The 22,040-nt window shown below is 38.2% G+C and overlaps 1 protein-coding gene across 6 annotated transcripts in view; it reads left to right on the top strand.

Moving 5' to 3' along the window:
* PHAF1 (phagophore assembly factor 1) overlaps positions 1-21,577 on the top strand; it is a 36,355-nt gene extending 14,778 nt beyond the window's left edge. For 2 of the 6 annotated variants that reach the window (XM_074881305.1, XM_074881304.1), the window contains exons 5-17: positions 153-196; positions 500-579; positions 4,842-4,936; positions 7,712-7,809; positions 9,503-9,615; positions 11,646-11,779; positions 12,389-12,472; positions 13,176-13,258; positions 14,033-14,076; positions 16,034-16,077; positions 17,431-17,489; positions 19,020-19,092; positions 19,555-21,577. In XM_074881305.1, the coding sequence (XP_074737406.1) occupies positions 153-196; positions 500-579; positions 4,842-4,936; positions 7,712-7,809; positions 9,503-9,615; positions 11,646-11,779; positions 12,389-12,472; positions 13,176-13,258; positions 14,033-14,076; positions 16,034-16,077; positions 17,431-17,489; positions 19,020-19,092; positions 19,555-19,644 (1,041 nt within the window). In that variant the 3' untranslated portion in view covers positions 19,645-21,577. Of the gene's footprint in view, positions 1-152; positions 197-499; positions 580-4,841; positions 4,937-7,711; positions 7,810-9,502; positions 9,616-11,645; positions 11,780-12,388; positions 12,473-13,175; positions 13,259-14,032; positions 14,077-16,033; positions 16,078-17,430; positions 17,490-18,264; positions 18,348-19,019; positions 19,093-19,554 lie in introns of all 6 variants that reach the window. The other 4 variants (XR_012630518.1, XR_012630519.1, XM_074881307.1 and 1 more) reach the window with 4 other exon arrangements.
* Positions 21,578-22,040: the final 463 nt, after the last annotated feature.

Raw genomic sequence — 22,040 nt, forward strand, 5'->3', positions numbered from 1 at the left:
TTTTGTCTGTCAATGTGCTTTATCCTAGCAGAATTCTGTTAAGGAGGGGTGTGAGCAATGCTAGCTAGTCTTGCCTTTTGGCAAGAATTTGCCTCTGTAATGATTCGCAAAATGTGTGAAGTGTGTTAATGTTTCTGTTTCCTGTGTTTCAGGTGATTGAAGTTTATGACTTGACTAAGGTGAAGTTAAAATATTGGTAAGTGATTTAAGACCTCCCATGATTTCACCTTGATTACAGTGACTGGTTTCTCTCCTTTTTTTAATCCTGAATTCATTTTTTTTTCCAATCATTCTTGTTAAAAAAACAAAATAACTGTCAAAAAAGAATCTAGGTAATTATCCTTTCTTGAACATAGCACTTGGTTAAATTACCAGTTTACTCTTTTCTCCAAGAAGTCTTGGAGGCTTCTTCCAGTTTGAATGTGGTATTGCCATTAGTAAATGTTTGTAGCATCCGTTCAATATTCTTAAGGCAGATTCGTTTTGTTTTCTTTTTCAGTGGTGTCCATTTTAACTCTCAGGCAATTGCTCCAACCATAGAACAAATTGATCAGTCATTTGGAGCAACGCACCCAGGAGGTAAGCCGAAGTATTTCTGAGAAGCACACCTCGATTGAGAGACTTCTTTCTAGGAAGTCTTTCCTGTATGTCTGCCTAGAGAAATGCGTAGACACTTCTGTTGTCAAATGATGTGAAGCTGTGTTCCAGAATGGTTGTATTCTTATAGCTGGGATACGTAAAATGTAGTGTAAGTTCAGTTGTGACTTTCTTCAAGTGATATAGTGAGGCAGAGAGTCATTGGCACAGAATAGTGTGTTCAGATATCATCAATGATCTGTTTTGAACTGCCAGTACCAGAAAATTGTGAGCTGCTTTGTTGTTGATGCTGTTGGTTTTACACATTCTTATCCATGGTCAGCTCTCTAGCGTCCTTAGGGATTAAGTATACCATGAACATACAGACATTTGAGCTGATCTCAGTGCGGGGTCAACCAGGACTGTTTGCTCAGGCTCCATGCTCCAAGAACCTGGTTATACCCCTGCTAGGGCAGGATCAAGTCTGAGCCTGTGTATAACTCACTTGCATTTCCCCGTGCCTCCATGTTACTGGGAGCACTGGAGTGGATAAAAAGGATACCCTTTTTAGAGCATCACTTTCTATTTTTAGCTTAAGCCAGTCGATTTGCAATAGTCAGGCTGATCCCAAATAGGCTAGTGTTCTTTGTGATTGATGGTGATTGCATATCCAGTCTTTGTCCCTGTTCCCTGCAAACAATCTCTTGCACGTTACAGAACAGGATTTATTAACTGTGGAGGGTCATGTGGCTAAAGTAATATCATTGCATAAAAGCCTGCTGTAGTAGATGAATATCAGATTGAGATAAATGAAGCTTGGAGGATTTCTAGTCATAATATTCCAGGGACCAGAATTGGCCTTTTTAAACTTCACTTCGGCCATGATCTTAACTTTTCCTCTTAGGCAGAAACTTTGAGATCTATAGTTAGATCTATTATGGAAGTAGTATGTAGAAGAGACCAAGTAGAATTTAGCAAGGGTGAAAGTGGTTTCATATCCTTGAAAGTTTAAAATTTTTACTTGTTCTGTGTCAGTGATTTATTTGCAAATATTTAGAGGTGAAGTGCTTGCAAAATTGTGATATTATGAACCGCAAAAATACATACCCAGCTGTAAGCATTGCTTCTGATAAAAATAGCATGTTTTATTACTGCATAAAATTGTATGCAAGGACTTAAACATAGTTTGGCACCACATGTCCTCATGCTGAATTTGCCAGATCTTGTGTGCCTGCCATTTTCAATTAAGAAAACTTGCACAGTTGCTTCATCTGGTGATAGTTTTTCATAACATCTTTTCATCCAGTGACACGTAGATATGAAAATGTATTTATTAAAATGTTGGCCTCTGTTATCATTTCACTAGTGCATTTGCCAGTTTCCTCACTGGAAATTCGGCATCTTCCATTAACAACTTAGCAGAAGTAAATGCTCTATGTTAAGCTGCTTATCATAAACAGTTTGAACTGTATCATGCAATGCAAGCTTTTGAAAACTCTTTTTTTTCTTTGTTTTCTGAAACAGAAAAGTCAAATAATAGTTTTCAGCATGTGGGAGGGATCATGATGGTGTTACACAGAAATTTTAGCTGGGGTGTGGAGAGAAGGATGGGAACAGAAACCTTCCTCTTAATGTGACCAAAGTACCAAGTGCCAGTTTTCATGAATGAAAGTATGACATAACCATCCCTCCTCTTCTCTGTATCAATACTCTCCCAGAGCTCCAATGCAAGCCCTTTAAGTTTAAAAGTATTTTGTTGTTAATCTCAGTGTTAACCCCCCACTAGAATTTCAAACAAAATGTCGTTCACTTAAAACCAAGGTGGTTGCAGCAGAACCTTCCTGCAACAGGATACAGTGATGGTTTCAAAACATATTTCAAAAGGGTAACAACGGTTTTGTGTTGAAACCAACCTTCAGTGAGCAGTTTTGGTTTTGCCAGATCAGTGGTTTTAAAAAAGAAGTCGTCAGGCAAATTGCAACCAGCTTCATTACTTTGTGGCTAATGTTAGTTTGAAACATTGTAGTATGGGGCTGATTGAAATGTGACCACTTTGGAGGTCAATAACATTGTCAAAGCCAAGTTTTTATCCCACATTTCCATGATTCTCTGACCTGACCTCCTGCTGGGAAGTGCTTGCTCTTGCCAGTGGTTCTGTTGAAATCACATCCTGTTCCGAGTCCTCGTGGATGTGGCTGTTTGCCGAAGTGCCATTCAGTGTGGATAAGGGCTGTGGGATTGAATTGAAGTCATAAGGTAGAAGAAAAAAAACATCCTTCCCTCCTACCACAGCAGCTTTGCAAGGATGGGGGGGTTCCTGTCTTCTAGCTCTGTAACCCTCAGATACTTAAGAGGTTGCCCAGGCTCTGAGGTGCCAAAACAGTCTTGTGCTTGATACCAGTAAGACTTGACTTTTGGATCTGCTTTTGCTTTTTATCAGCACTGTGTCTGTTCTGCAGGCTTGCTGGTGTTGGTGGCTTTGTCCCATCCTGCTCTACAGAAACGTTTCCCAGCTGGTCACACTGCTGCTTTCCCAGAAGGCAGATGCTTTCCCCTTCCTTCAGCCAGAGCGCAGTAGCAAAGAAGCAGTCTTTCTGCTTCTATCAGCAATTTTGATTGGAATTATTCTGCAGGGTACCTGTGTCGTAAATAAGTTTTAAGAAATAATAATTAAAAAAAGGCTTACCTTCTTCAGTCACGTGGTTGTGACATATGGTCTTGAGGGAGACCTGAGAGAACTTCATAAGGATAAAAACATTCCTTGCCCTTTAAGCCTAAACATCAACAAACATTGCAGGGGATGGGAACTGATGCGATTTATATAATCAGATATCACACTTGGCATGACTAGGGGAAAAACACTTCTCCAGCTGGCTGTGGGCTTTGGAAAAGATGCATCATAATTTATCACATGAGAGATTTGTGTAATTTTCCTGCAGATCAAAACGTTTCCCTCTCTCCACACGTTTTCTTTTGAGTGATAAGCAGGGAAAATGCTCTTAACCAGCACATTCTGCAGAAAAGGCAAATGATGACTTTTGAAAGCTTAATGCTTATTGCTCAACTATTATTTTTCTCTCCTGGGCGGTCTGGCATTGTCCAGACATCTTGTGACATGTCTTTCAAGTTGAACATTTGAAAGGCATTTTGAGGGGCGGAATGTATATTTATATGCATTGTCATTTATATGCTATGTCATCTAATTGCAAGAAAAAAGGGGAATATTGAACCGATTTCTTTTGGTAAAGTGGAAGAAAGCAGCTTCTCTTGTTGAAGTGTTTCTTTATTGTGTTTTGCCTCTGTTGTTTTCAAACTGTTTTGCAAATGAACCAGCTTCTGTGTGTTACAAAAACACTGTGTTTTCCCCCAGTGGCTACCAGACACAGGTTGAAGTTTGGTAGCTTCAATTCCAAAACTGTTCCCAAGCTCCCAGTCTCCTGGGATTGTTTTTAAGCTTTCCACAGTCTCACAAAACAGTATGTCTTGTTCGAGTAAGTACTGAGATGACTTATTGCTGTTTATAGTTGATGTTGTGCAATTTATTGCAATAAATCAGGACATCTCGTGACGTGATGACAGTTGGAAGTCAGTGCATGTTCTGATTTATTACTGCTCTTCGTAAAAGCTGACCAATTGGCTGGTGTTTCTGGTGATACTATTTTTAATTATCGTTGTAAATGGCATAGGACCTGCGTGTCTGAAGCATTTCCTTCTCGTGCTATGTTACTCAGGAGCACAGGCAGCTGAACTGGGACATGCAAGCAGGAGCTCCTCTTGGGAAGAGAGGTGGGAGTGGCAGGGAGGTACCTGTAAGCACCCACTTGGGAACATGCTTCCTGATGGTGTGAAATATGGAATTTATCTGGGCATATCTGTCTGAAAGGCTTTCTGGTTAATATTGTACAAGTGTTTCACATAACAATGAACAGAATTGTTTTGTACTAATAGTAGCTGTTTAAACTACTTTAGGGACATTAGGGTATAATTGATTGTGTCATATTGTATAATTTTATCATTAGGGATAGGTTAGTGCCTACAGGCTTGCACAGGCAACTCTTACTTTAATGAAGCTAAGGTTTCTCTTATTGCTGTGTTTCTACTGCAACAAATTTAAAGGAAAATTGTTACTGTCCTGTCTAATTCAGTTTCTCCTGCATCTTGAGATGTAGTAAATTCATTGAAGCGATGAAAGTGCTGTTAGATCTGAACTGGAGAATTCTTAGTTTACTTTGGTAACTCTGTTTTTACTTTCTTTTCCCTTTTAGTGTATAATTCAGCTGAGCAACTCTTTCACCTCAATTTCAGAGGACTGTCGTTTTCTTTTCAGTTAGACTCCTGGACTGAAACTCCGAAGTACGAGGTCAGCAATCATTCTTAGTTAATGGGTAGTTTTTTTTGCCTCTATGGTACTTGCAAAATATCACCTACAGCATGTCTCGCCTGCAAGTAAAAGAAACCAGTAATTTGGAAGTCATTTAACTCCTCAGTTGTGCTCTTATTCGTGCTATGTAATCATTTTGAAGTTAAAAATCTTCTTCCTTTTAGCAGAAGGCATATGCTTAGAGGTTTTGCTTGCATCATGAACTGGGACTAGCAATTCTGTTGTTGAGTCTTCTAAAAATACGAGTGCTGTCTATGCAAATACGTAAATATTAAGCAATCTACTGGAAGGCTGTTCTTTTATCAGATATTTTTGAATCTCATCAAAGTGATTACGCAACTAAACTAGGCTAGAGTTCATAAAATACACTTTCATCTTAAGTGTCCTTCAGTATGAGTGCTTTTAGAAAGCCAAATGAGCTTTGTTTGTAATGCCTGTTTGCATATTCACCAAATGGTCAGATGTGTTACTGAATAATTGAACGTATTACTGAGTTCTCTGAAATGTTTGGAAATCACTGTAGTGGAAACATGATCTGTGATTTCCACCTATACTAACAAAAATGTATGTAGAGCTCATTTTGTGTGAGGATGGGAACGCTCCCAATTGCATTACCTAGGCTTATCAGTTAAAAAGAATGCATGCTGTATGGTATTAAAATAAAAAGGAGCTTCTGAAGAGCCAAAACAAAGTGGGAGAAATCAACCAACATGATGGCACGTGGTTTTATGTCACGGCCTAGTACTTTAATAGCTGTGTTTTGACATGTGAGGGAACAGGGGGTAACCAGGGGAAGTTACTATTTAGCAGTAGTGAAGGTCAGTTGGGTTTCAGAAATATTGGAAGGTAAATAGAAACCTAGTAAGCCAAACAGAAAGAATGTCCCAACAAAGAGTAGTTGCTTTTCATGCAGGAGTTCCCACAGCACTTAGGAATGAAATGGTTGAGCAGCTAAGAAAGTCACTTGTTACACCAAATATTTGGAAAGATCATAGAATCACAGAATATCTCGAGTTGGAAGGGGACCCATAAGGATCGTCAGGTTTTTGCAGGACTGTCCTTGCAGGATCAACCCAGCTCCTTGCAGGACTACCTAAAACTAAAAGGTGTTAAAATAAAGCTGTTAAAATCCATTTTAGCCATTGCATCTGAGTGTGTCTTTTTGGTATGTGGTTCAGTTAACTCAGAAAATACTTGGGAATAGCTACAGAATGCTTGGTGCAAATATGTTTTGAGAAGGACATAGTGTAGTTCTTGGGAATGATACAGTTCTTCATAGCTGCCAGAACAGTAGGGAAAATAATTTTGCATTCTCAAAGTCTTTCATCCAGTTGTTTAAATGTAAATAGTAAAATGTTGTTTGCACAGAGCGAAAGGTGAAATTCTTCCCAGGATTATAAATAGGTAGAAATAGGATAGTTTAGGAAACAGAGTAGTATGAAACAGTCCACAGGGAAGATGTCTATTTGTGGAGCCTTTCAGGGAGGAACATTAGGAAAGACTGAAGAGTGAAATGAAATTTAAAGATGTCAAAATCTTTCAAGTTCAGAGAGGATCATACAGGAATGCTAAACTTGTTAGCAAAGCAGTATAATCTCTGCTTATGGAAATTAAAAACTGAAGAAAACTTTGAGGTTTTTGTATAGCTGGTAACAAACTGCAGGTGAAAAAAACCATAAAAACCTACTCGTGCTGTTTCTGTTAAGAAATGAGGCATATATGGCCTAGGCACTTCCATGGCTCTAGAGAAGATTTCTCTGCTGCTAAAGCATAAGTATGTTAAAAAGTAATCTGAAGTCTGACTGCTTGAGAAATCTGTGTTTTGAGGTGTTCATGCTCTGGGCAAATTCAGAAAGAGCATTGAAATCAGGGTATCTCTAGATTTGCTAAGCAATGCAGGTTCCCTTCTAAATGCCTACCGCAATGAAAGTCATTGCTCTGGGGCTTGGTTTTGGTTTTTATTCCCCTAAGAATAACACTTTGTGTTTACCTTATGTGATTGTCCTGCTAAAGTAGATCAGGATAATAGTTTCTATGTTGTGCATCTTGTTTTTGTTGACAGCTTGTGACAAAGTTAGTTTCTTTTCTGTCCAGTGCCAGCAAAGTATGTTGCCAGTTTTGAAGAAGGGCCTGTTATCTTCAGAGTTGAAAGAAATAGGCTCTGTGCACTAGAAGAATGAATCTGACTTCCTTAGCACACTTTTTATTTGATGAGAACACTCAAAATCCCTATCAAAACAATATATATAAGAATGTGGCGCTAAGGAGAGTGGAAAAATCTATTTAATGAATGAGTCTCAGTTCATCAGATAAAGACATTTTACAAACCAGTGAAAATGTTAAAAGGCTGTAATTAATGCAGTGGGAGAGAAAAAAGAAGTTCTACCTTTAAAATAACCGACTTTTTAGAACTTAAATACAGCGTATCAGTACAAACACTTTTATATTGCTAGCTGCCAGCGATCAAACCAAGGAAAGGTGAATTCCCAGAACGCACCATAGCTAATTGTTAGACTGGGGCCATCTTGTGGTGGATAAACATAGTGAGTGTACACCCCTCAGCTTGGGCATCCAGGGTGGTGTAATGAGAAGAAACACCATCTAGAAGGGTTTTTGTTGTTGTTTTTCCCCCTTGTCATTGGCTAGAGACTTACCTGAATTAGTAAGCATATACTGTATTTCTAATGTAATTTATAACTTTGACCTGAAGTGTCTACTGTGTCATGTAACAAGAATGATTTTATATATCCACAGCCTAACTTTGCCCATGGTCTAGCCTCTCTGCAAATTCCGCATGGTGCGACTGTGAAACGTATGTACATCTACAACGGAAACAGTCTGCAGGATACCAAGTATGTACAGCCGGTTGCGCTGTTTTGATCATTCAGAAAATACTTTTTTTCCCCTCATTTATTTAGGGTTTTGCGAATGCTAAATATAATCATATACTTTTTTTAGTTCCGTGTGGATCTCTTATGAATTTGGTAGTGTGCAGAACGCCTTTAGGTACCAACCTCTTCCAGATTTCCATAGACATTGTCCTTAGACCTTATAATCAAATGTTGATTTCATTTTATGTTGCTATAAAATCAGCTTGGCTTAGCTGTAATAGACTAATTTAACTGTCCTGAAAATGAATTCATTAAGTAAAGGAGGAAATGTGAATCTAGTAACAGATGCGGTTAGGCTATTCTTACTCTAAATTTTGTTTGCATGCTAATGATCTCTCCCAAGACAAATCAAACTTGGTGTAGGCAATCAGTAATTTTGTAGTGTATTGGTACTATGTATGTCATGGCAGGGTCCTACCACAGGTCTTAAACTCTCTTGCTATACAAAAATAATAAAATACGTATTTTCAGGCTTAAACCATATACATAATCTACCATATATTCAATATCTTTGCAGTTACCTGACTAAACTTTCTGTTCTGAGGAAACTAATCTTCATGTCTTAGTACTGATGGAATAGTTATATTTTAATATGGTTAATGTTTTCTATGGTATTGTATTCTGACTTTTAAGCAGTAATTTATTGTACATCATCTGATGCTTTACTCTTTCTAAAAACATTGTTCCTGGAATTCCTTACTCAATGAAAAATTGAAGGGATTTCTGTAAATTCTTCCTTTCTGCTTATAATACCCAAACTGATAAGGTGTTAGGTTTTGCAGAGACAGTTGTGTTTTAATGCCAGGAGAAGATTAACACATCCTTGGATTACTGCTCAGAAGGAAGGGAAGCTTCTTTGTTGTCTCCTCATTAGAAATAAGTGCACTTCAGAAAAATGTTGTTGTCTGTGCCCATCTATGACATGGTGAGCTGTAGTGAAAGCACTGATTGTTTCATGGGGTGTTGTGTGTCTGTGTGAGAGCTCAAAGCCTGACTTTTAGCTCAAGTTATTCACACAGAGGAGAAATTCACATAAGAACAGAGCATATACAAATTAATACACAAAAAAGCAGCCCTTCCATTGAAAATATCTTGCTTGGGGTTGTTATTTTCGCAAATATTATTGTAATTGATTTAAAATGAGACCTTTTCCAAGTAAAGCAGCACAATTGTTTGTGGTGTAGCTGCACAAGCTGATTTCATGTTCTGGGCTATGAAGTACCTTCCCCAGAGCAGCAAGAGCATTACAGAGAAGGCTTTTCTGCTGCATTTGGGTGATATGCCTAGTTCAAGGAGTAGGTATCTTTAAAAACTGTCCAACTTCCATTTTCCCTGAGAGGAGTCTGAGATGACATGTTCTCACAGGAGGTATCCAAAGGCTAGATACAGTTTCTGTAATTCCTGGAGTCTTTGAAATGTGCTGTTTGTTTCATTCATAGTGAAGGTCCTGCATTTGAGTGCTGTCCTGTTCCTCTTCCTTTTTCCCCAGACTTTCTGTTCCTTGTGTTTAATACAACTTTTAATCTTCAGTCTGAGTTAGGTGCAGCTTTGACAAAATTAATGTGCTCTGTTCCAGTGAACTGGTACCAGCTTGTTAATGGAAAATGTGAAGATTAAGTGAATCCTATGCACATTTTCATATGATTGGTTTCAGGGCTCCCTTGATGCCTCTCAGCTGTTTCCTTGGTAATGTGTATGCTGAGAATGTTGATGTTCTGAGAGATGGAACTGGACCCTCAGGTTTACGGCTTCGCCTACTCACTGCAGGTATTCGTGACACTCAGAACACTGCACTGGTTGCTTTCCTCAGGAAAAGGGGGGTAAACCTGTATAAATTAAGCATGGGTTATTTGTGATGCTTTTACAGGTGGTTTCAAAGTGTTCTATATCCCTTATTTTGAACTATTGGAAACAAAACAAAACAAAAAAACCCCATGAAGGTGAGTCTGCCTGCTGCTGCATTTACCTGGCCCTGGAGAAATTGCAGAGGACTTGTAGCCCTGTCCTTAATATTTCCAAGTCCTTAGAGAGTGTTTGCAGAAGTGGAATTTATCTCCAGATGTATGTGTAGAATGAAACAGATGCAAGTACATCACTGAAAAAAAAAAAAAAAAAACCAACCAAAAACAAAACCTGAGAAATCATGAAACCTTATGTACGTGTGGCTTTTCTGAGATTCCAGTGAGCTGTATGATGTTGATGTTTTTGTGATTAATTCTGGAAGGCTGTTAAAAATGCCAGCAAGAGACTGCATCAATGCTGCAGCCTTAGGCTGCACTTTAAATTCAATTCTGTTTTCATTTGCTGTAGGAGACAACAGTGGAAGTGATGAGTACCATCTGTTGTGTGTGCTTTCAGAGGGGGAGTGCTTAGAAATTAGGGAAAGATATAGTGACTGCAAACGAGCCTTGTTCAGTCACCATAACTTGAGACTTGACAGTGTTTTTAAGAAAAAATGCTGAGGTGTTTTTAACAATTTTCATTAGCAGGCTCGACTTTTGACCTGTTCTGATTACTAACTGTATGTATATTGAGAAAATACTTGGAATACATTCACTATGCGATAGTTAAAAAGGAGAACGTTTAAGATGAATAAAAAATTATGAATAAAAATGGAGCACATGTTTTAAAGTTACTTTGCTTCTCTCTTTATAGAGGAAGATAATGGAGAGCTGTCTAGGACAGGGAAAATATATCATTGTGTACTAGGGAAGAAGTTAGCTGTAACATCAAAGTAATATAAATGACTGTAAAAGATGGGACACTTCTAAGAGTGTCAAGTTTAGTTAAAAACTATATATGTGCAGCTTAAAGGCAATGTTGTCAATTAATAAAATAATTATTAAAATATAACGCTAATGTTCAGACTAAAACTCATGGAGAGGCAATCTGAATGTGTGCAGTTTTTGTCTTGATAAAGTTTGCAGAAACTCCTTTGTAGAACATACGATATACCTGTTCTAGCACAAGTTTCTCTGCAAGTGTATTCGAAGTAACTCTTGCTTAAGAAATCAAGGATGACTCAATCGGATTTTTCTGATTTATTTTATTGGGTAACTAGCTACATAAATAATGCATAGTGAGAGAAGCTAAGTGTGTATTTAGAGTACATCCTGTATTTTGCAGTAACTGCTGCATATGTGTATGTGCATTCTCGTAAATGTAAGATGCTGTGTTCCTGAAAGCAAATGGGGTCACAATCTGTAAGATCTTTCCGTTTCTTAACATCTTAACGTATGTCAGCAATTCATCTATGTAATGGCTATCCAATAAGATCCATTTTTAACACTGTTTGCATAGGAACATACTTGCTATTGATTTAATAAGCTATGGGAATCTTGAGTAAAGAATGTATGTCTTCTGATACAGTTGATATGGATGAGGAATTTCACTTTATGGGCTCTACTTTTTTGGCTGAAGATACATCTTTAGCTGCTAAAATAGAAATTTTAGGCATAGAAATAATTCCTGTTGCTTACTGCTAATAACCAGCTGATCAAATTGAGATGGATTAGGAAAACAAGTCAGGCTCACATAAACGGCGAGGAAGCGAACACAGTGTTGCTGAAGTTGAAGGTTAAGATGGGGATCTGTGCAACAGTCAGCACGTACATCACTTTGATAAGAAATGTTTAAACTGTTGCAAAATAAGTGGTTAAATTTAGTTTGGCACTGTTGTCTAAAAATGCAGCTGTTTGATCTGTGATAAATAGAGGAATGCTAAGCTTTTGGTGTTGAGTTCCTGATGTATTCTCTGATCAGGAAGGATGAATTTTGAGTTGTTTTCCATTCCTCAGGTTGTGGCCCGGGTGTTTTAGCCGATGCCAAGATGCGGGTATTTGAGCGTTGTGTGTACTTTGGTGATTCGTGCCAGGATGTGCTGAGCACCTTGGGGTCTCCGCACAAAGTCTTCTACAAGTCTGAAGATAAGGTGAGGGAATTTATTCAGGCCCAGGACTTTGTCTCTGTTCAGTGCTGTCTCGGCTTAATCACAGGGCCTGTGTTTTGCAAGGCCAGTGAAGTTAAACTGCCACGTAGCACAAATTGAGTGCTTCACTTGACATATAATAGAGCAGGATGAACCGTTATATAATTTGTTTTATAAAAAGCTTTTTTAAGCTAAATCAATGCAAATCTGTTTAAATTTTTTAAGAAATTGCATCATATTAACTGCTTTAAAAATCTATAAAAATGGGGGCACTTTTGAATCCAAATGAGCCTTAGTAGGTGTGTCTTGCCTATTTTTTAAAATTGTATTTTATGTAAAATAACTTCAGCATATACTTTGGTCCTTTCCTAATGTATTTACATAGCAGCATATGAGTAAACCTTTCACTTCAGATAACTCAAAAAGAAGAAAGCTGATGTGTCATTGTGCCACTGCAAGCAGCTGATGGTCCTGTCATGAAGCACAGTATCTTACATCTTTGAACAAGGGCTTCGAATGAGATTGTGGCAATTTGTTTGAATGTAGTGATGTTGTTAATGGCATTCATGTTTGAGTATTATTAAATACATCTGAAAAATGTGTTTCTTGCAGATGAAAATCCATTCACCCTCACCCCATAAGCAGGTCCCATCGAAGTGCAACGACTACTTCTTCAATTATTTTACACTTGGAGTGGTGAGTGCGAAGCTTCCATAAACAAATTGATGTAAAGTTTTGGGTTAGTTACACAGCAATACTTTCAGAAGGCTAAAGGCTGTGGGAAATGAGGGACTGCAGAACACTTGATTGCTGCCTTAGGAATCTCTGGATATGAAAAACACCACTGACTTTTCTGTAGCACTTGCAAATTCGGTCAGTAATGTTTTGTCATCTCCACCAGCAGATGAAGGGCTCCTTGCACTTTTGCATTCTCTTAGGCTTTCTCCCTCTGCCATGCCTGATGCATAGATATACTAGTTCTTGTTTCTGAAATCCACACTCCTGTCCCACAGAACCGAGAGGTGTGCCGTAACACTAACTGTGAAAGCTTCCCGAGCTGTGGGGTGTAGTTCAACCTTCATGTCCCTCCTTGCAGCTATTTTTCTTCAGTCTACGTTACTGTAAATAATATGCAAGACAAACAAGACCTCCTTAGAAAGCTTGCTAACATTAGCAAATCAAACTGCAGTTGTGATTGAGTGCTGGAGGAAATGTGCGTTTATTTGAATTTACAAATAGTCTCATTTTTAAATGCTACTTTTCATAGTTCCATTCAGTTCCAATGAGATAGATGCATATCACTATATGCAGGTACTACTGTAACTAATCTCAGGTTAGTTTGGGGAAAGCCACCTCCCTCTATCCAGATTGCTTCATATCTGTCTCTTTTCTTCAACAGGATATTCTCTTTGATGCAAACACTCACAAGGTGAAGAAATTTGTCCTGCACACAAATTATCCTGGTCATTACAACTTTAACATGTGAGTGTAAAGAACTGATTTCTAAAGAGTATTTTAAAACATCTGAAAAGGAAATCTTATGTTCCCTTTATAGAATTCCAGTATTTTTTCCCAAGTGTCTCTGGTGTATCTGGTAACCTGTGGAGGTTTCAGTCATCGTGATTAGCACTCTTTTTTTCTTACTATTTTCTTCTTACTTTTAAATTACATTTGTCAAGGATGTCTTAAAGCAGTAAATGAGGTAAGGTAGTTCTTGGTCCGGCTATAACGTGCAAGCTTTCTTGCTGGAGGCAAACTTCATATTAGCAAGAGTGTCCATTTACTGGTAGGTAGTCTGCTGTTTTTTCCTGACATTATTTCAGTTAGTGATTTAAAAAAAAAAAAAAATTCTCTCTCATGATTCTGAACATATTTTCAATACTTTTTAAATGTAAACTCTTTAGAGGAGGAATATGAGTTAAAGAATAAGAATAATAAAGAATATAAGAATAAATCTTTAATACTGTTTCTAAGCTGAATATTTCTCTATCCACTCTGTAACAACAGAGTAATTTGTGCTGAAGGACCTTTTGTGTCCTCTAGAAAATTGTGTTAGAACATTCCCAGGCTGCTGCCTTTTTTGATGTAGAAAATAGAAATGAGAACTTTTATTAATCTGTTAGCGTTGACTCTCATTTTCATTTTATTATTCATGTGAATTTTCATTAAACTGGTTATTAAGAGCCCTGAGTTTGTGCTGTGCAGTTTATGTTGGCTTTTCTGTTTTCTAATAGCTTTACGATTTGCACTTTCTAGTTACCATCGCTGTGAATTCAAGATTCCACTAGTCATTAAACGAGGTGAGTAGTTCGTCTGTTGTCCTGCTTCTGGGGGCATGTGCTACAAAATGCTCAAAGGGGAGGTATGATGAATTTTGATTTGTAATGCATCCTTCGTTATCAGAGGATGCTAACAGTGAAAGCCATTGAGACAGAGGAGGAATTTTGGGGTTAGGTTTCCATTTAAGTGACAAAGATACTTCAGGACAAGTTAGCAGTTCTCTGATTTTACTTACACTACATTGCTTACTTGGATCATACGAATATTTAGCTGCAACATCACTAATTTTCTGTAATGCTGCCACTCGGCTAAAATCACTCACCTTCTACATGGAGGCTCAAAACCTTTGAGGCAGCATTAGTCTGAGCTGGTCTGTCCAATCCACTGTTGAACTTCTTAATGCTGAGCCTGTTCTTGAAGGCTTATTAATGATGTTTATAATTCCCAGCTAAACCAGTTTATATTAAATATCTGGAATATGTTGCCTCTCTGTGCTATGGACAAAGTATGTCTGTTGTATTCACTTGAAAATCTCTACTTGGGAAAAAAAAAAAATCAGTAGTGCTGATTCCGCAAGATACTAAGATGTGCCCAGCTCTGTGCATGGGGAGCCTTGTTTGGTTGAAGATCGTAGTAATTGAGGTAGACTTCTTTAATGTAGGAATCAACAGCTGTACTGGGAAAGTGTGTGTTTTGATTATCCAGGGAATACTGGATGCTGGTTAGGTTTTGACCAGGGATGCTTTCTTCATTCTGATTGGTTTTCACTGACAGCCCCTGCCTGTGTAAAGTGCAATTCTCCTGTGGCTGTCACAGCAGTTTGAGCATGTAGAGGAATAAAAACCTGGAAAAACAATGTCTGTATATACAAGCTTATATGATTTGTACTTCAGCCAAGTCAGTAAGCGTGAAAGTTCTTACTTTTTAAATTATTTTCCCTTAGGTTATTGTGTAGTACTTCAGAGGCATTCATTTCTGATCATTCTTATTCACCTCAAGTAGTACCACGAATCTCTTCTGAATGTGTCTGGTTATTTGTTTGGGGTTTTTTTTAGCTCATCTTTCTGGTCTCTAGCTTATGTTCAGGGCATATAACAAGTTGTAAACAAATGTTATAAAATTTATGATGAGCCCATCTTCTTCCATTTGGTGACAGTGCCTGATGCAGCTTTATTAACTCCCTTCTGTAGTTCAACTTCAGACAATAAATCGACAGTCAGGTCAAGTTGCACAGACTCTGAATGATTTCAGCATAAGGAGACCGTGTGTGTTTAGCAGGGGAAAAATGCAGAGGAGATTTCAATCAAATTAAAGACCATTTGCTATGTTTGACTTCAGTGTCTAAGTTCATTCCCACTGCTTCAGGAAGGTGCTTTTAGTAGTCAGAAGTCCCCAAATGTATCTATGAAACAGTGCTTGAAACCACCAGCACACAATTTCTTTTTAAGACTAAACATAAATGCAGTGCCGTCCTCACCTGCAGCTTTTTTATTATTTAATAGGTAGACTGCAATTCCCAAGCTCTCTGCTATCTTTGTTTTTGAAAGAGTGGCATTTTTAGCTGATGCCTGCCAGCTCCTGAGGTTCAAGCTGTCAGTTTTAGCCAGCTTCCTTTCCAAGTGCAGTGGAGCGTTTGGACTTGACGAGCAACACATCATGCCTCAATGAGTAGCTGTGGTAGGCACCTTACCTTAGTGCTAAGAGATGTAGTCTTTTACACTGGCATTCTTCTGTGTAGGACTACAGCTTAAACATACATGGTGTTAGAACTTGGGACTTGCTGTAAATAGGCAGGTTTGGTTAATCACTGTAACTGGTTGACAAATCTAGTTGCTAGGAAATGCTGGTAAACTTGTATATGAACTGATCTAATGCTTGGATGTCTCCTGCTATCAGAACTAACCTCCCAAAATAAAGGATTATCTAGGAGACTGTTCAAGCATAAACTATAAAGACTTCTCTGTTTTTCTTTCATAGATAGTGCTGATTCACAGACAGAAACATGTACGACATACAGCAAGGTGAGTTTGTGCAGAACTGAATGTTTTCCTCCTTAAACCATCTAAATGATCTATGCTGAATTTGTAATATGCTTTGAAGAAATAATAGCAGTTTTATCATATTGTTCTAAAATGGAGAAGTTGAAGGCTAAAAGTTAATGTACGTTTTGTGGTTTAAACATTTTGTTGTGTTAAGGATTGAAGGCATTTGTAATAGCACACTTCAAGTAAACTAAATTATTGCATTATTGCATGTTATGCATTTTGAAGATAGCTGCAGGTAGAAATAGAACACTAAAATAAGTGATATGGGAAAGCGATAACAGTGGTGACTGAATGTTAGCTGGAAGAGATATTTCTAAACAAAACTTTGACAGAGCTTTTCTACTTAATGTAGTTCTTGAAGACATGTAGTATTTAACCAAGAGCATCCAGTACCCTTCCACTTTCTTCTGAAGGGTGCCAGTAACAGGATATTTCTCAGGCAGCCAGCACCAGGCCTTACAAAAATGTCACTGCCAGTGTGACACCACCTAATGACAACAGTCTCCTTGAAGTCTGTATAGCCTTACCACCTACATGAAATTCCCACTGGGCAGTTGCTGCTGCATGTTTGAGAGCTACATTAAGTAGAAAAACTCAGAAACTGTGTTCAGCAGTGTCTCTACGGTTAACGTTCAGCCAGGGTCAGTGCTGCTCTCTTAGCTCCTGGGGTGCCAAATGAAGGCTTTCCTTGGTGAATTTTGGATCCCATACTGGGAGGAAAAAATTGGAGTCAGCAACCTGCCGTCTACGCTTTTCAATTTGAATTACTCATATCCTTCAGTGCTTTGACTTATTTAAGTCTTCTGTGTGAAACTGCAGCTTCTTCCTAAGTCTGCTTAGAGTGATGAAAACTGTTGGACATGGCCAATCATTAAATAGCACAGCTTTCCTCTTTTTCAAACTTGTCACTTAAATCAAGGAGAGGTAGCAGTGATGCTATTTTTCCCTCTGCAAAGGTATGTAAGAGGATATTTTGTTGAAGTTTCCCACAGCTGTTTTGTTCTCTGAGGTGTCCCTGAAATGCTACAAGACCTTCCAGCTACATTTTCCCCTTAAGACCCATAGAATTTTTTTGTATTAATAATTCTAATTCAAAGCTATTTTGAGACAAAAATGAGACTAAACCCTGAGAGGATTTCCTAGCCCTAGTAATGGATAGTTTCCATTACTGAGTATGGCTCCAGTCACAAAACACTTCTGTAAATCCAGCCTGTATGTTACTTGGCAAATGAGCATGTCTCCAAAAAAACATGTACACGTCTCTCTTCTTAGATAAAAAGAAGTTTTCTTGTGCCTTGTTTTAACACACAGTCTTTGATGTATTTACAGTGGGACAGTATTCAGGATCTTCTGGGGCACCCTGTAGAGAAACCAGTGGTACTTCACAGGTAAAAATCTCTATTTTGCTTGGCAGGGATTGAGCTGATAACAGGATGGGTTTGGGCAGCCGAAGAGTTATTGCACTAGTTACTTCTGGGCTGCTTTGCTGTTAAAGTTTCAAGCTTTCTGGCCACTAACAAGACTAGAGAGCTGCTCTCAGAGGAAATAAACTGACATGCCGAATGAAAACGCTTCCAAAATTCCTCGAACTGTAAAATCCAGAGGAAGAGCTAAGCAGCATGTAAAGAAGTCTCTCTCTGTGTAATAAATAGTGTAGATTCTTTTACACTGGTCACAAGCATTTCAACAATGTGACATCATACAGCACAGTGTATAGTATGTATGATAGCAGTCTGTCTGAAGAAGCTTTGCTTTTATGAACATACACATAGTTCTTTTAGGGTGACTGAAGATAGAACAGTCCTTACATTTGCAGTGTTTCTACATGGATTGAGCTGGGTGTTGGGTTTAAATAGTCATTATCTGTTTGCAGAGTTATGATATGAAGCTATGGTTTATCTTAGAACAAGTGTAAGTCATAGGTATTGTGAAAATATTACAGCAATTTCAGATATACCAAACAAGGCATTTGCATCAGGCTTTCCTATGATTTTGAATTTGATTTTTTCCTTCCCCCCCCCCCCTAAATTATTATGCCCTTTGTTCCCCTTTACTCCTGTTTTATGCCAGTGAGGTCATTAGGGCAGAAATAATGTAAAGTAGAGCTGAGGTGAAACAGTGATGACATAGAGCCCTTCTATTTCTCATCTGTGTTGTGCTCAGTAAAGCAAACTCTGATTGAACTACTCTCAAAAGTCTCAGACATACGATCTGAGAAACGGACCAGTTACGAGAAAAGCCAAAAGGTAAATATTTTCTAGGGGTTGTTTTTGGCTATTACAAAAATCCATCGCATTTGGGTATAACTAAAATCCATTGCAGTCAGCAGGAGTCTGCCACTGTCAGATATATGTTCTAAAAATATCGGAAATAACTGAAGGACAAGTGATACATTAATCTTGAAAAATACTGTTCAATAAAATTTGGATTATTCTATTTCAGCACCTTACAGGGTAATTTTTTTAACATGATAAAATCAGCGGGTTAACAGACAGCATACAGTAAATACCTATGATAAAGGCTGAGCCATAAAGCAGAGTGAAGAGTGGGAAAGGACCTTGCACAAAAATAATTTGTAGTAAATTACATGGTGCTTCTCTCTCCCTATGTGTCTGTCTATTTTCAGGGTTCTTCCTGTTCAAGTTAAGAGAGTTTTCCTGTAGAGATGATTTAGTGACTTTTTGATTACTTTGTCCCTGAGTATTAATAATGGCTCTGTGACATTAAGCAGAGGTATCCTTTGGCTCACTTGGAGTCTAGCAGTGGTGTTGCATAATGTAGATTTACTTTGTTTTGATGAAAACCATGATAAAGATGCTGTAAGTTACCTTATATTACTGAGTGGTTATTCTTGCCTAAGAAGTTCCTGACCCTTACACATCCTCTCTTCTTTCCCCCCCCACCCCTCTCCTTTTCAGGTCATCATCTCCGAACAACACTAACCCATTTGGGTCAACCTTTTGCTTTGGACTGCAACGAATGATCTTTGAGGTTAGGAGAAAAACTTCCATATTTGTTTGAGCAAGAGAAGATGAGGAGTTTGCTGTTATTATGACTGGCTTCTTATTTCCCATTTCAATAAAAGCCAGTGCTTGGGAGTGGCTATATTTTTAGAGCTTATTGGCAGAAACAGGCAACTTTCCAATCTCTTCTCTGAGGCTATACGTTTGCCTGTTAAAGCTGGAACTCCAAGTTTGTCACCTAGCACTCGTACTAGCAGGAGATGCATGCGCTCGGCTCTGAGCAGTTGTGGAGTGTGCTGGTGTTCAGATGTGTCATGGAAATCTAGAGACCGTTTCTAGGAACTAGCCAAGAGCTTGTTGCTTTCTTTTGTTGTTGGGATTTCTTTTTCTCAGGTGGATCAATTCCATATTTGCCATTTTCACTCTTCTGAGTTCCGGATTGGTGTACAATTCTTTTAATTCCCTTTTTTCCCCTGCCATCCTTTTGCAGGTGATGCAGAATAATCACATAGCTTCTGTTACTCTGTACGGCCCAACGCGGCCCAGCAGCCAGTTGAGAACATCAGACCTTCCCCAGTGAGCATCCCCTGCAAAGTCAACTAATCTCAATGCTACAAAATTAGTACAGCGTGCCTTGATTTGCTGCCACTTATAATATGGAAAGCACGTTATGATTTTTTTTTTTTCAATAAGCCTTTCCACCCAGGAGCGGTGTGGAGGGGAAATTCTCTCAACCCTTCATCATGGGGCGTGGAACTGTTGATGGAGGAAAGCAGCTTAGGTGCCTGTGCCGTCGTTTATTCCTCTCCGTTGCCCTCATCCTATGCAGCACAGACCTGAAGAGACTGTCCCCCCTTCTCAGCTGGCAGAAGGGGGAAATGGAAGAGGGGCACGTAATGACTGCAAGAGTTAGAAGCACAAACTTTCTGAGCCTTGGAGCATCTGGAAGCAGGTATTGATTTTAGTCTGTTTGTGTTACTGTATTGATGTGGTGGTCACATTTTAAGAAAACGTGTGTGTGTATATATATAGATATAAACACATCGGTATTTCTGTGGCTTAGGACATTGTACCAAGTGTGACAAGGATGTATATATGTCCATGATTTCAGGCACCACATCTTTGTGTAACTTTAAACCAAGCAAGTAGCATGTGCATAATACTTGGTTGTAACATTTGCACTACATACACTTTAATTACTTGATAAATGTTTATCTTCACTGAGGAGCATCTGTGTACTGGGTGTGAGTGGGGTGTGATGGTTATTTAATGTACGCTGCGCATAAAGCTTATTTATACAGTGGATCAAATTTATCCACCTTCCTGCACTAATATGTACTTGATATGCTGAAACATTTTTTTCTGCCATGGCTGGTTTACTAATTTTTTTTTCATATGCAGTTTCAAAAAAAAAAAATGGAAGAGGTTGTTTCTATGATTGAATTATGTTTTAGTGAAAAGGTTTGATACGATTTTTCATACTATAGAAAAATTTAACAAAGAAATAGCGTTGCCTCATTTGCCTCTGTTCCAAAATCCTTTATTCCTACTGTTTCCTTGGAGAAAGAAAAGCTGTATATAATGGTATCTCAGAAAGAAATTCCCGAGCTCTGCCATCACCAAGAAAACCTTTTCTGTAACTTTTGATGTATGATTTTAATTTATGCCAAAGGTTTAGCCAAAGACATCCTTATTGTAGTTTCACCATTTCTGTACATACACGCTAACTGCACACCCCACCCCAGCAGACAGGATATAGGCTTCTTTCTAGTTGGGAGATGCTGCTCGCGACATTTTATCCCAGGAGGATACTTTAGGTTTCTAGTTCTCTTACCAGTCTTATTTGGGGGAAATAGGTGGTCTGTCTTTGAGATATTGAACCCTTTTTAAAAATGGACAAGAGAAATGTATAATTTTATCCCATTTTTAATATTTTGGTGTAGCAACTTGTGATACATAGATGACAATTTTGTGAGTTTTACTATGTGTGTACAGATTTTGTAAATACGACATTTTTGTAATTTTAACTCCATGTACAGTGTAATCCTGTATAGTTTATCAATGAATGAGCGATAGGAAATCGAGTGTTAACTGAAGTTTTGGATCCTGGACCAGTAGCAGGGATAAATATGGTGTGTGTGTGTGAGAGACGTTCTTTGCCATTTAGTCTTCCTGTATACTGTGATATTCTAAACTGTTTTGCTAAAACAAACAAAAAAGCCCCATGGAGAATCTAATGGATAAGGAAAAAGTTACTGTTTACCTTTATCCCTAGGTGTCACTCCTGTTGAATCCCTGTTCAATCTGTGCTGTCTCCTGTGATCATTGCTTGCTAAGAAAATTCTATGCCTCAACCTTCCTTTTGTTTCCTCTCTAATTTTAATTTCATTTTACATAGCCCTTCTGTAAATTAAATGGAATAATAATGAGCATGTACACTGAAAGAAAAATAAAGAGACTCTCAGTTACTGTTTTTGTGTTAAATACAGTTGCTGGGTGTTTTTGTAATAAAATCATGGATGTTCTTGCTTTTTTTTTTTTCTTATCAATTAGTTCTTTTTATTTTACTGTCTTTCAGGCATTATATTTGAAGTACCCAACTAGTGTTCCTCCTTTACAGCTGATACAGTCTGTTATCCAAAGAAACAGTATGAAAACTAATATAACTTGCAGTCTGTTTCCTAATAGATCCATGAAAGTGTATGATAAATTTTTGTCCTGAAGTGGAGAAGGAAAGTCTTTAAACTATGGTAAATAACACTGTGGCTTCCGTATTGTGTTCAAAAATGCAATTGTTACACTCACGTCAGCCTTTGGGGTATCATTAAAATCGATCAGGCTTCAGAGAGTTTGAATATTGCACAACAGAATGGAAGAAATGTCTGCAGTAAAAGGAGCAAATGTGAACTCTCATGCTACTTTCTTGTGCCCTAAGGTACTTCATCAGAAGAGCATTGGAAGGCTGCTTACCCTGAA

The sequence above is a fragment of the Strix uralensis genome, chromosome 12 (assembly GCF_047716275.1).
Source record: "Strix uralensis isolate ZFMK-TIS-50842 chromosome 12, bStrUra1, whole genome shotgun sequence".
NCBI classification, from domain to species: domain Eukaryota; kingdom Metazoa; phylum Chordata; class Aves; order Strigiformes; family Strigidae; genus Strix; species Strix uralensis.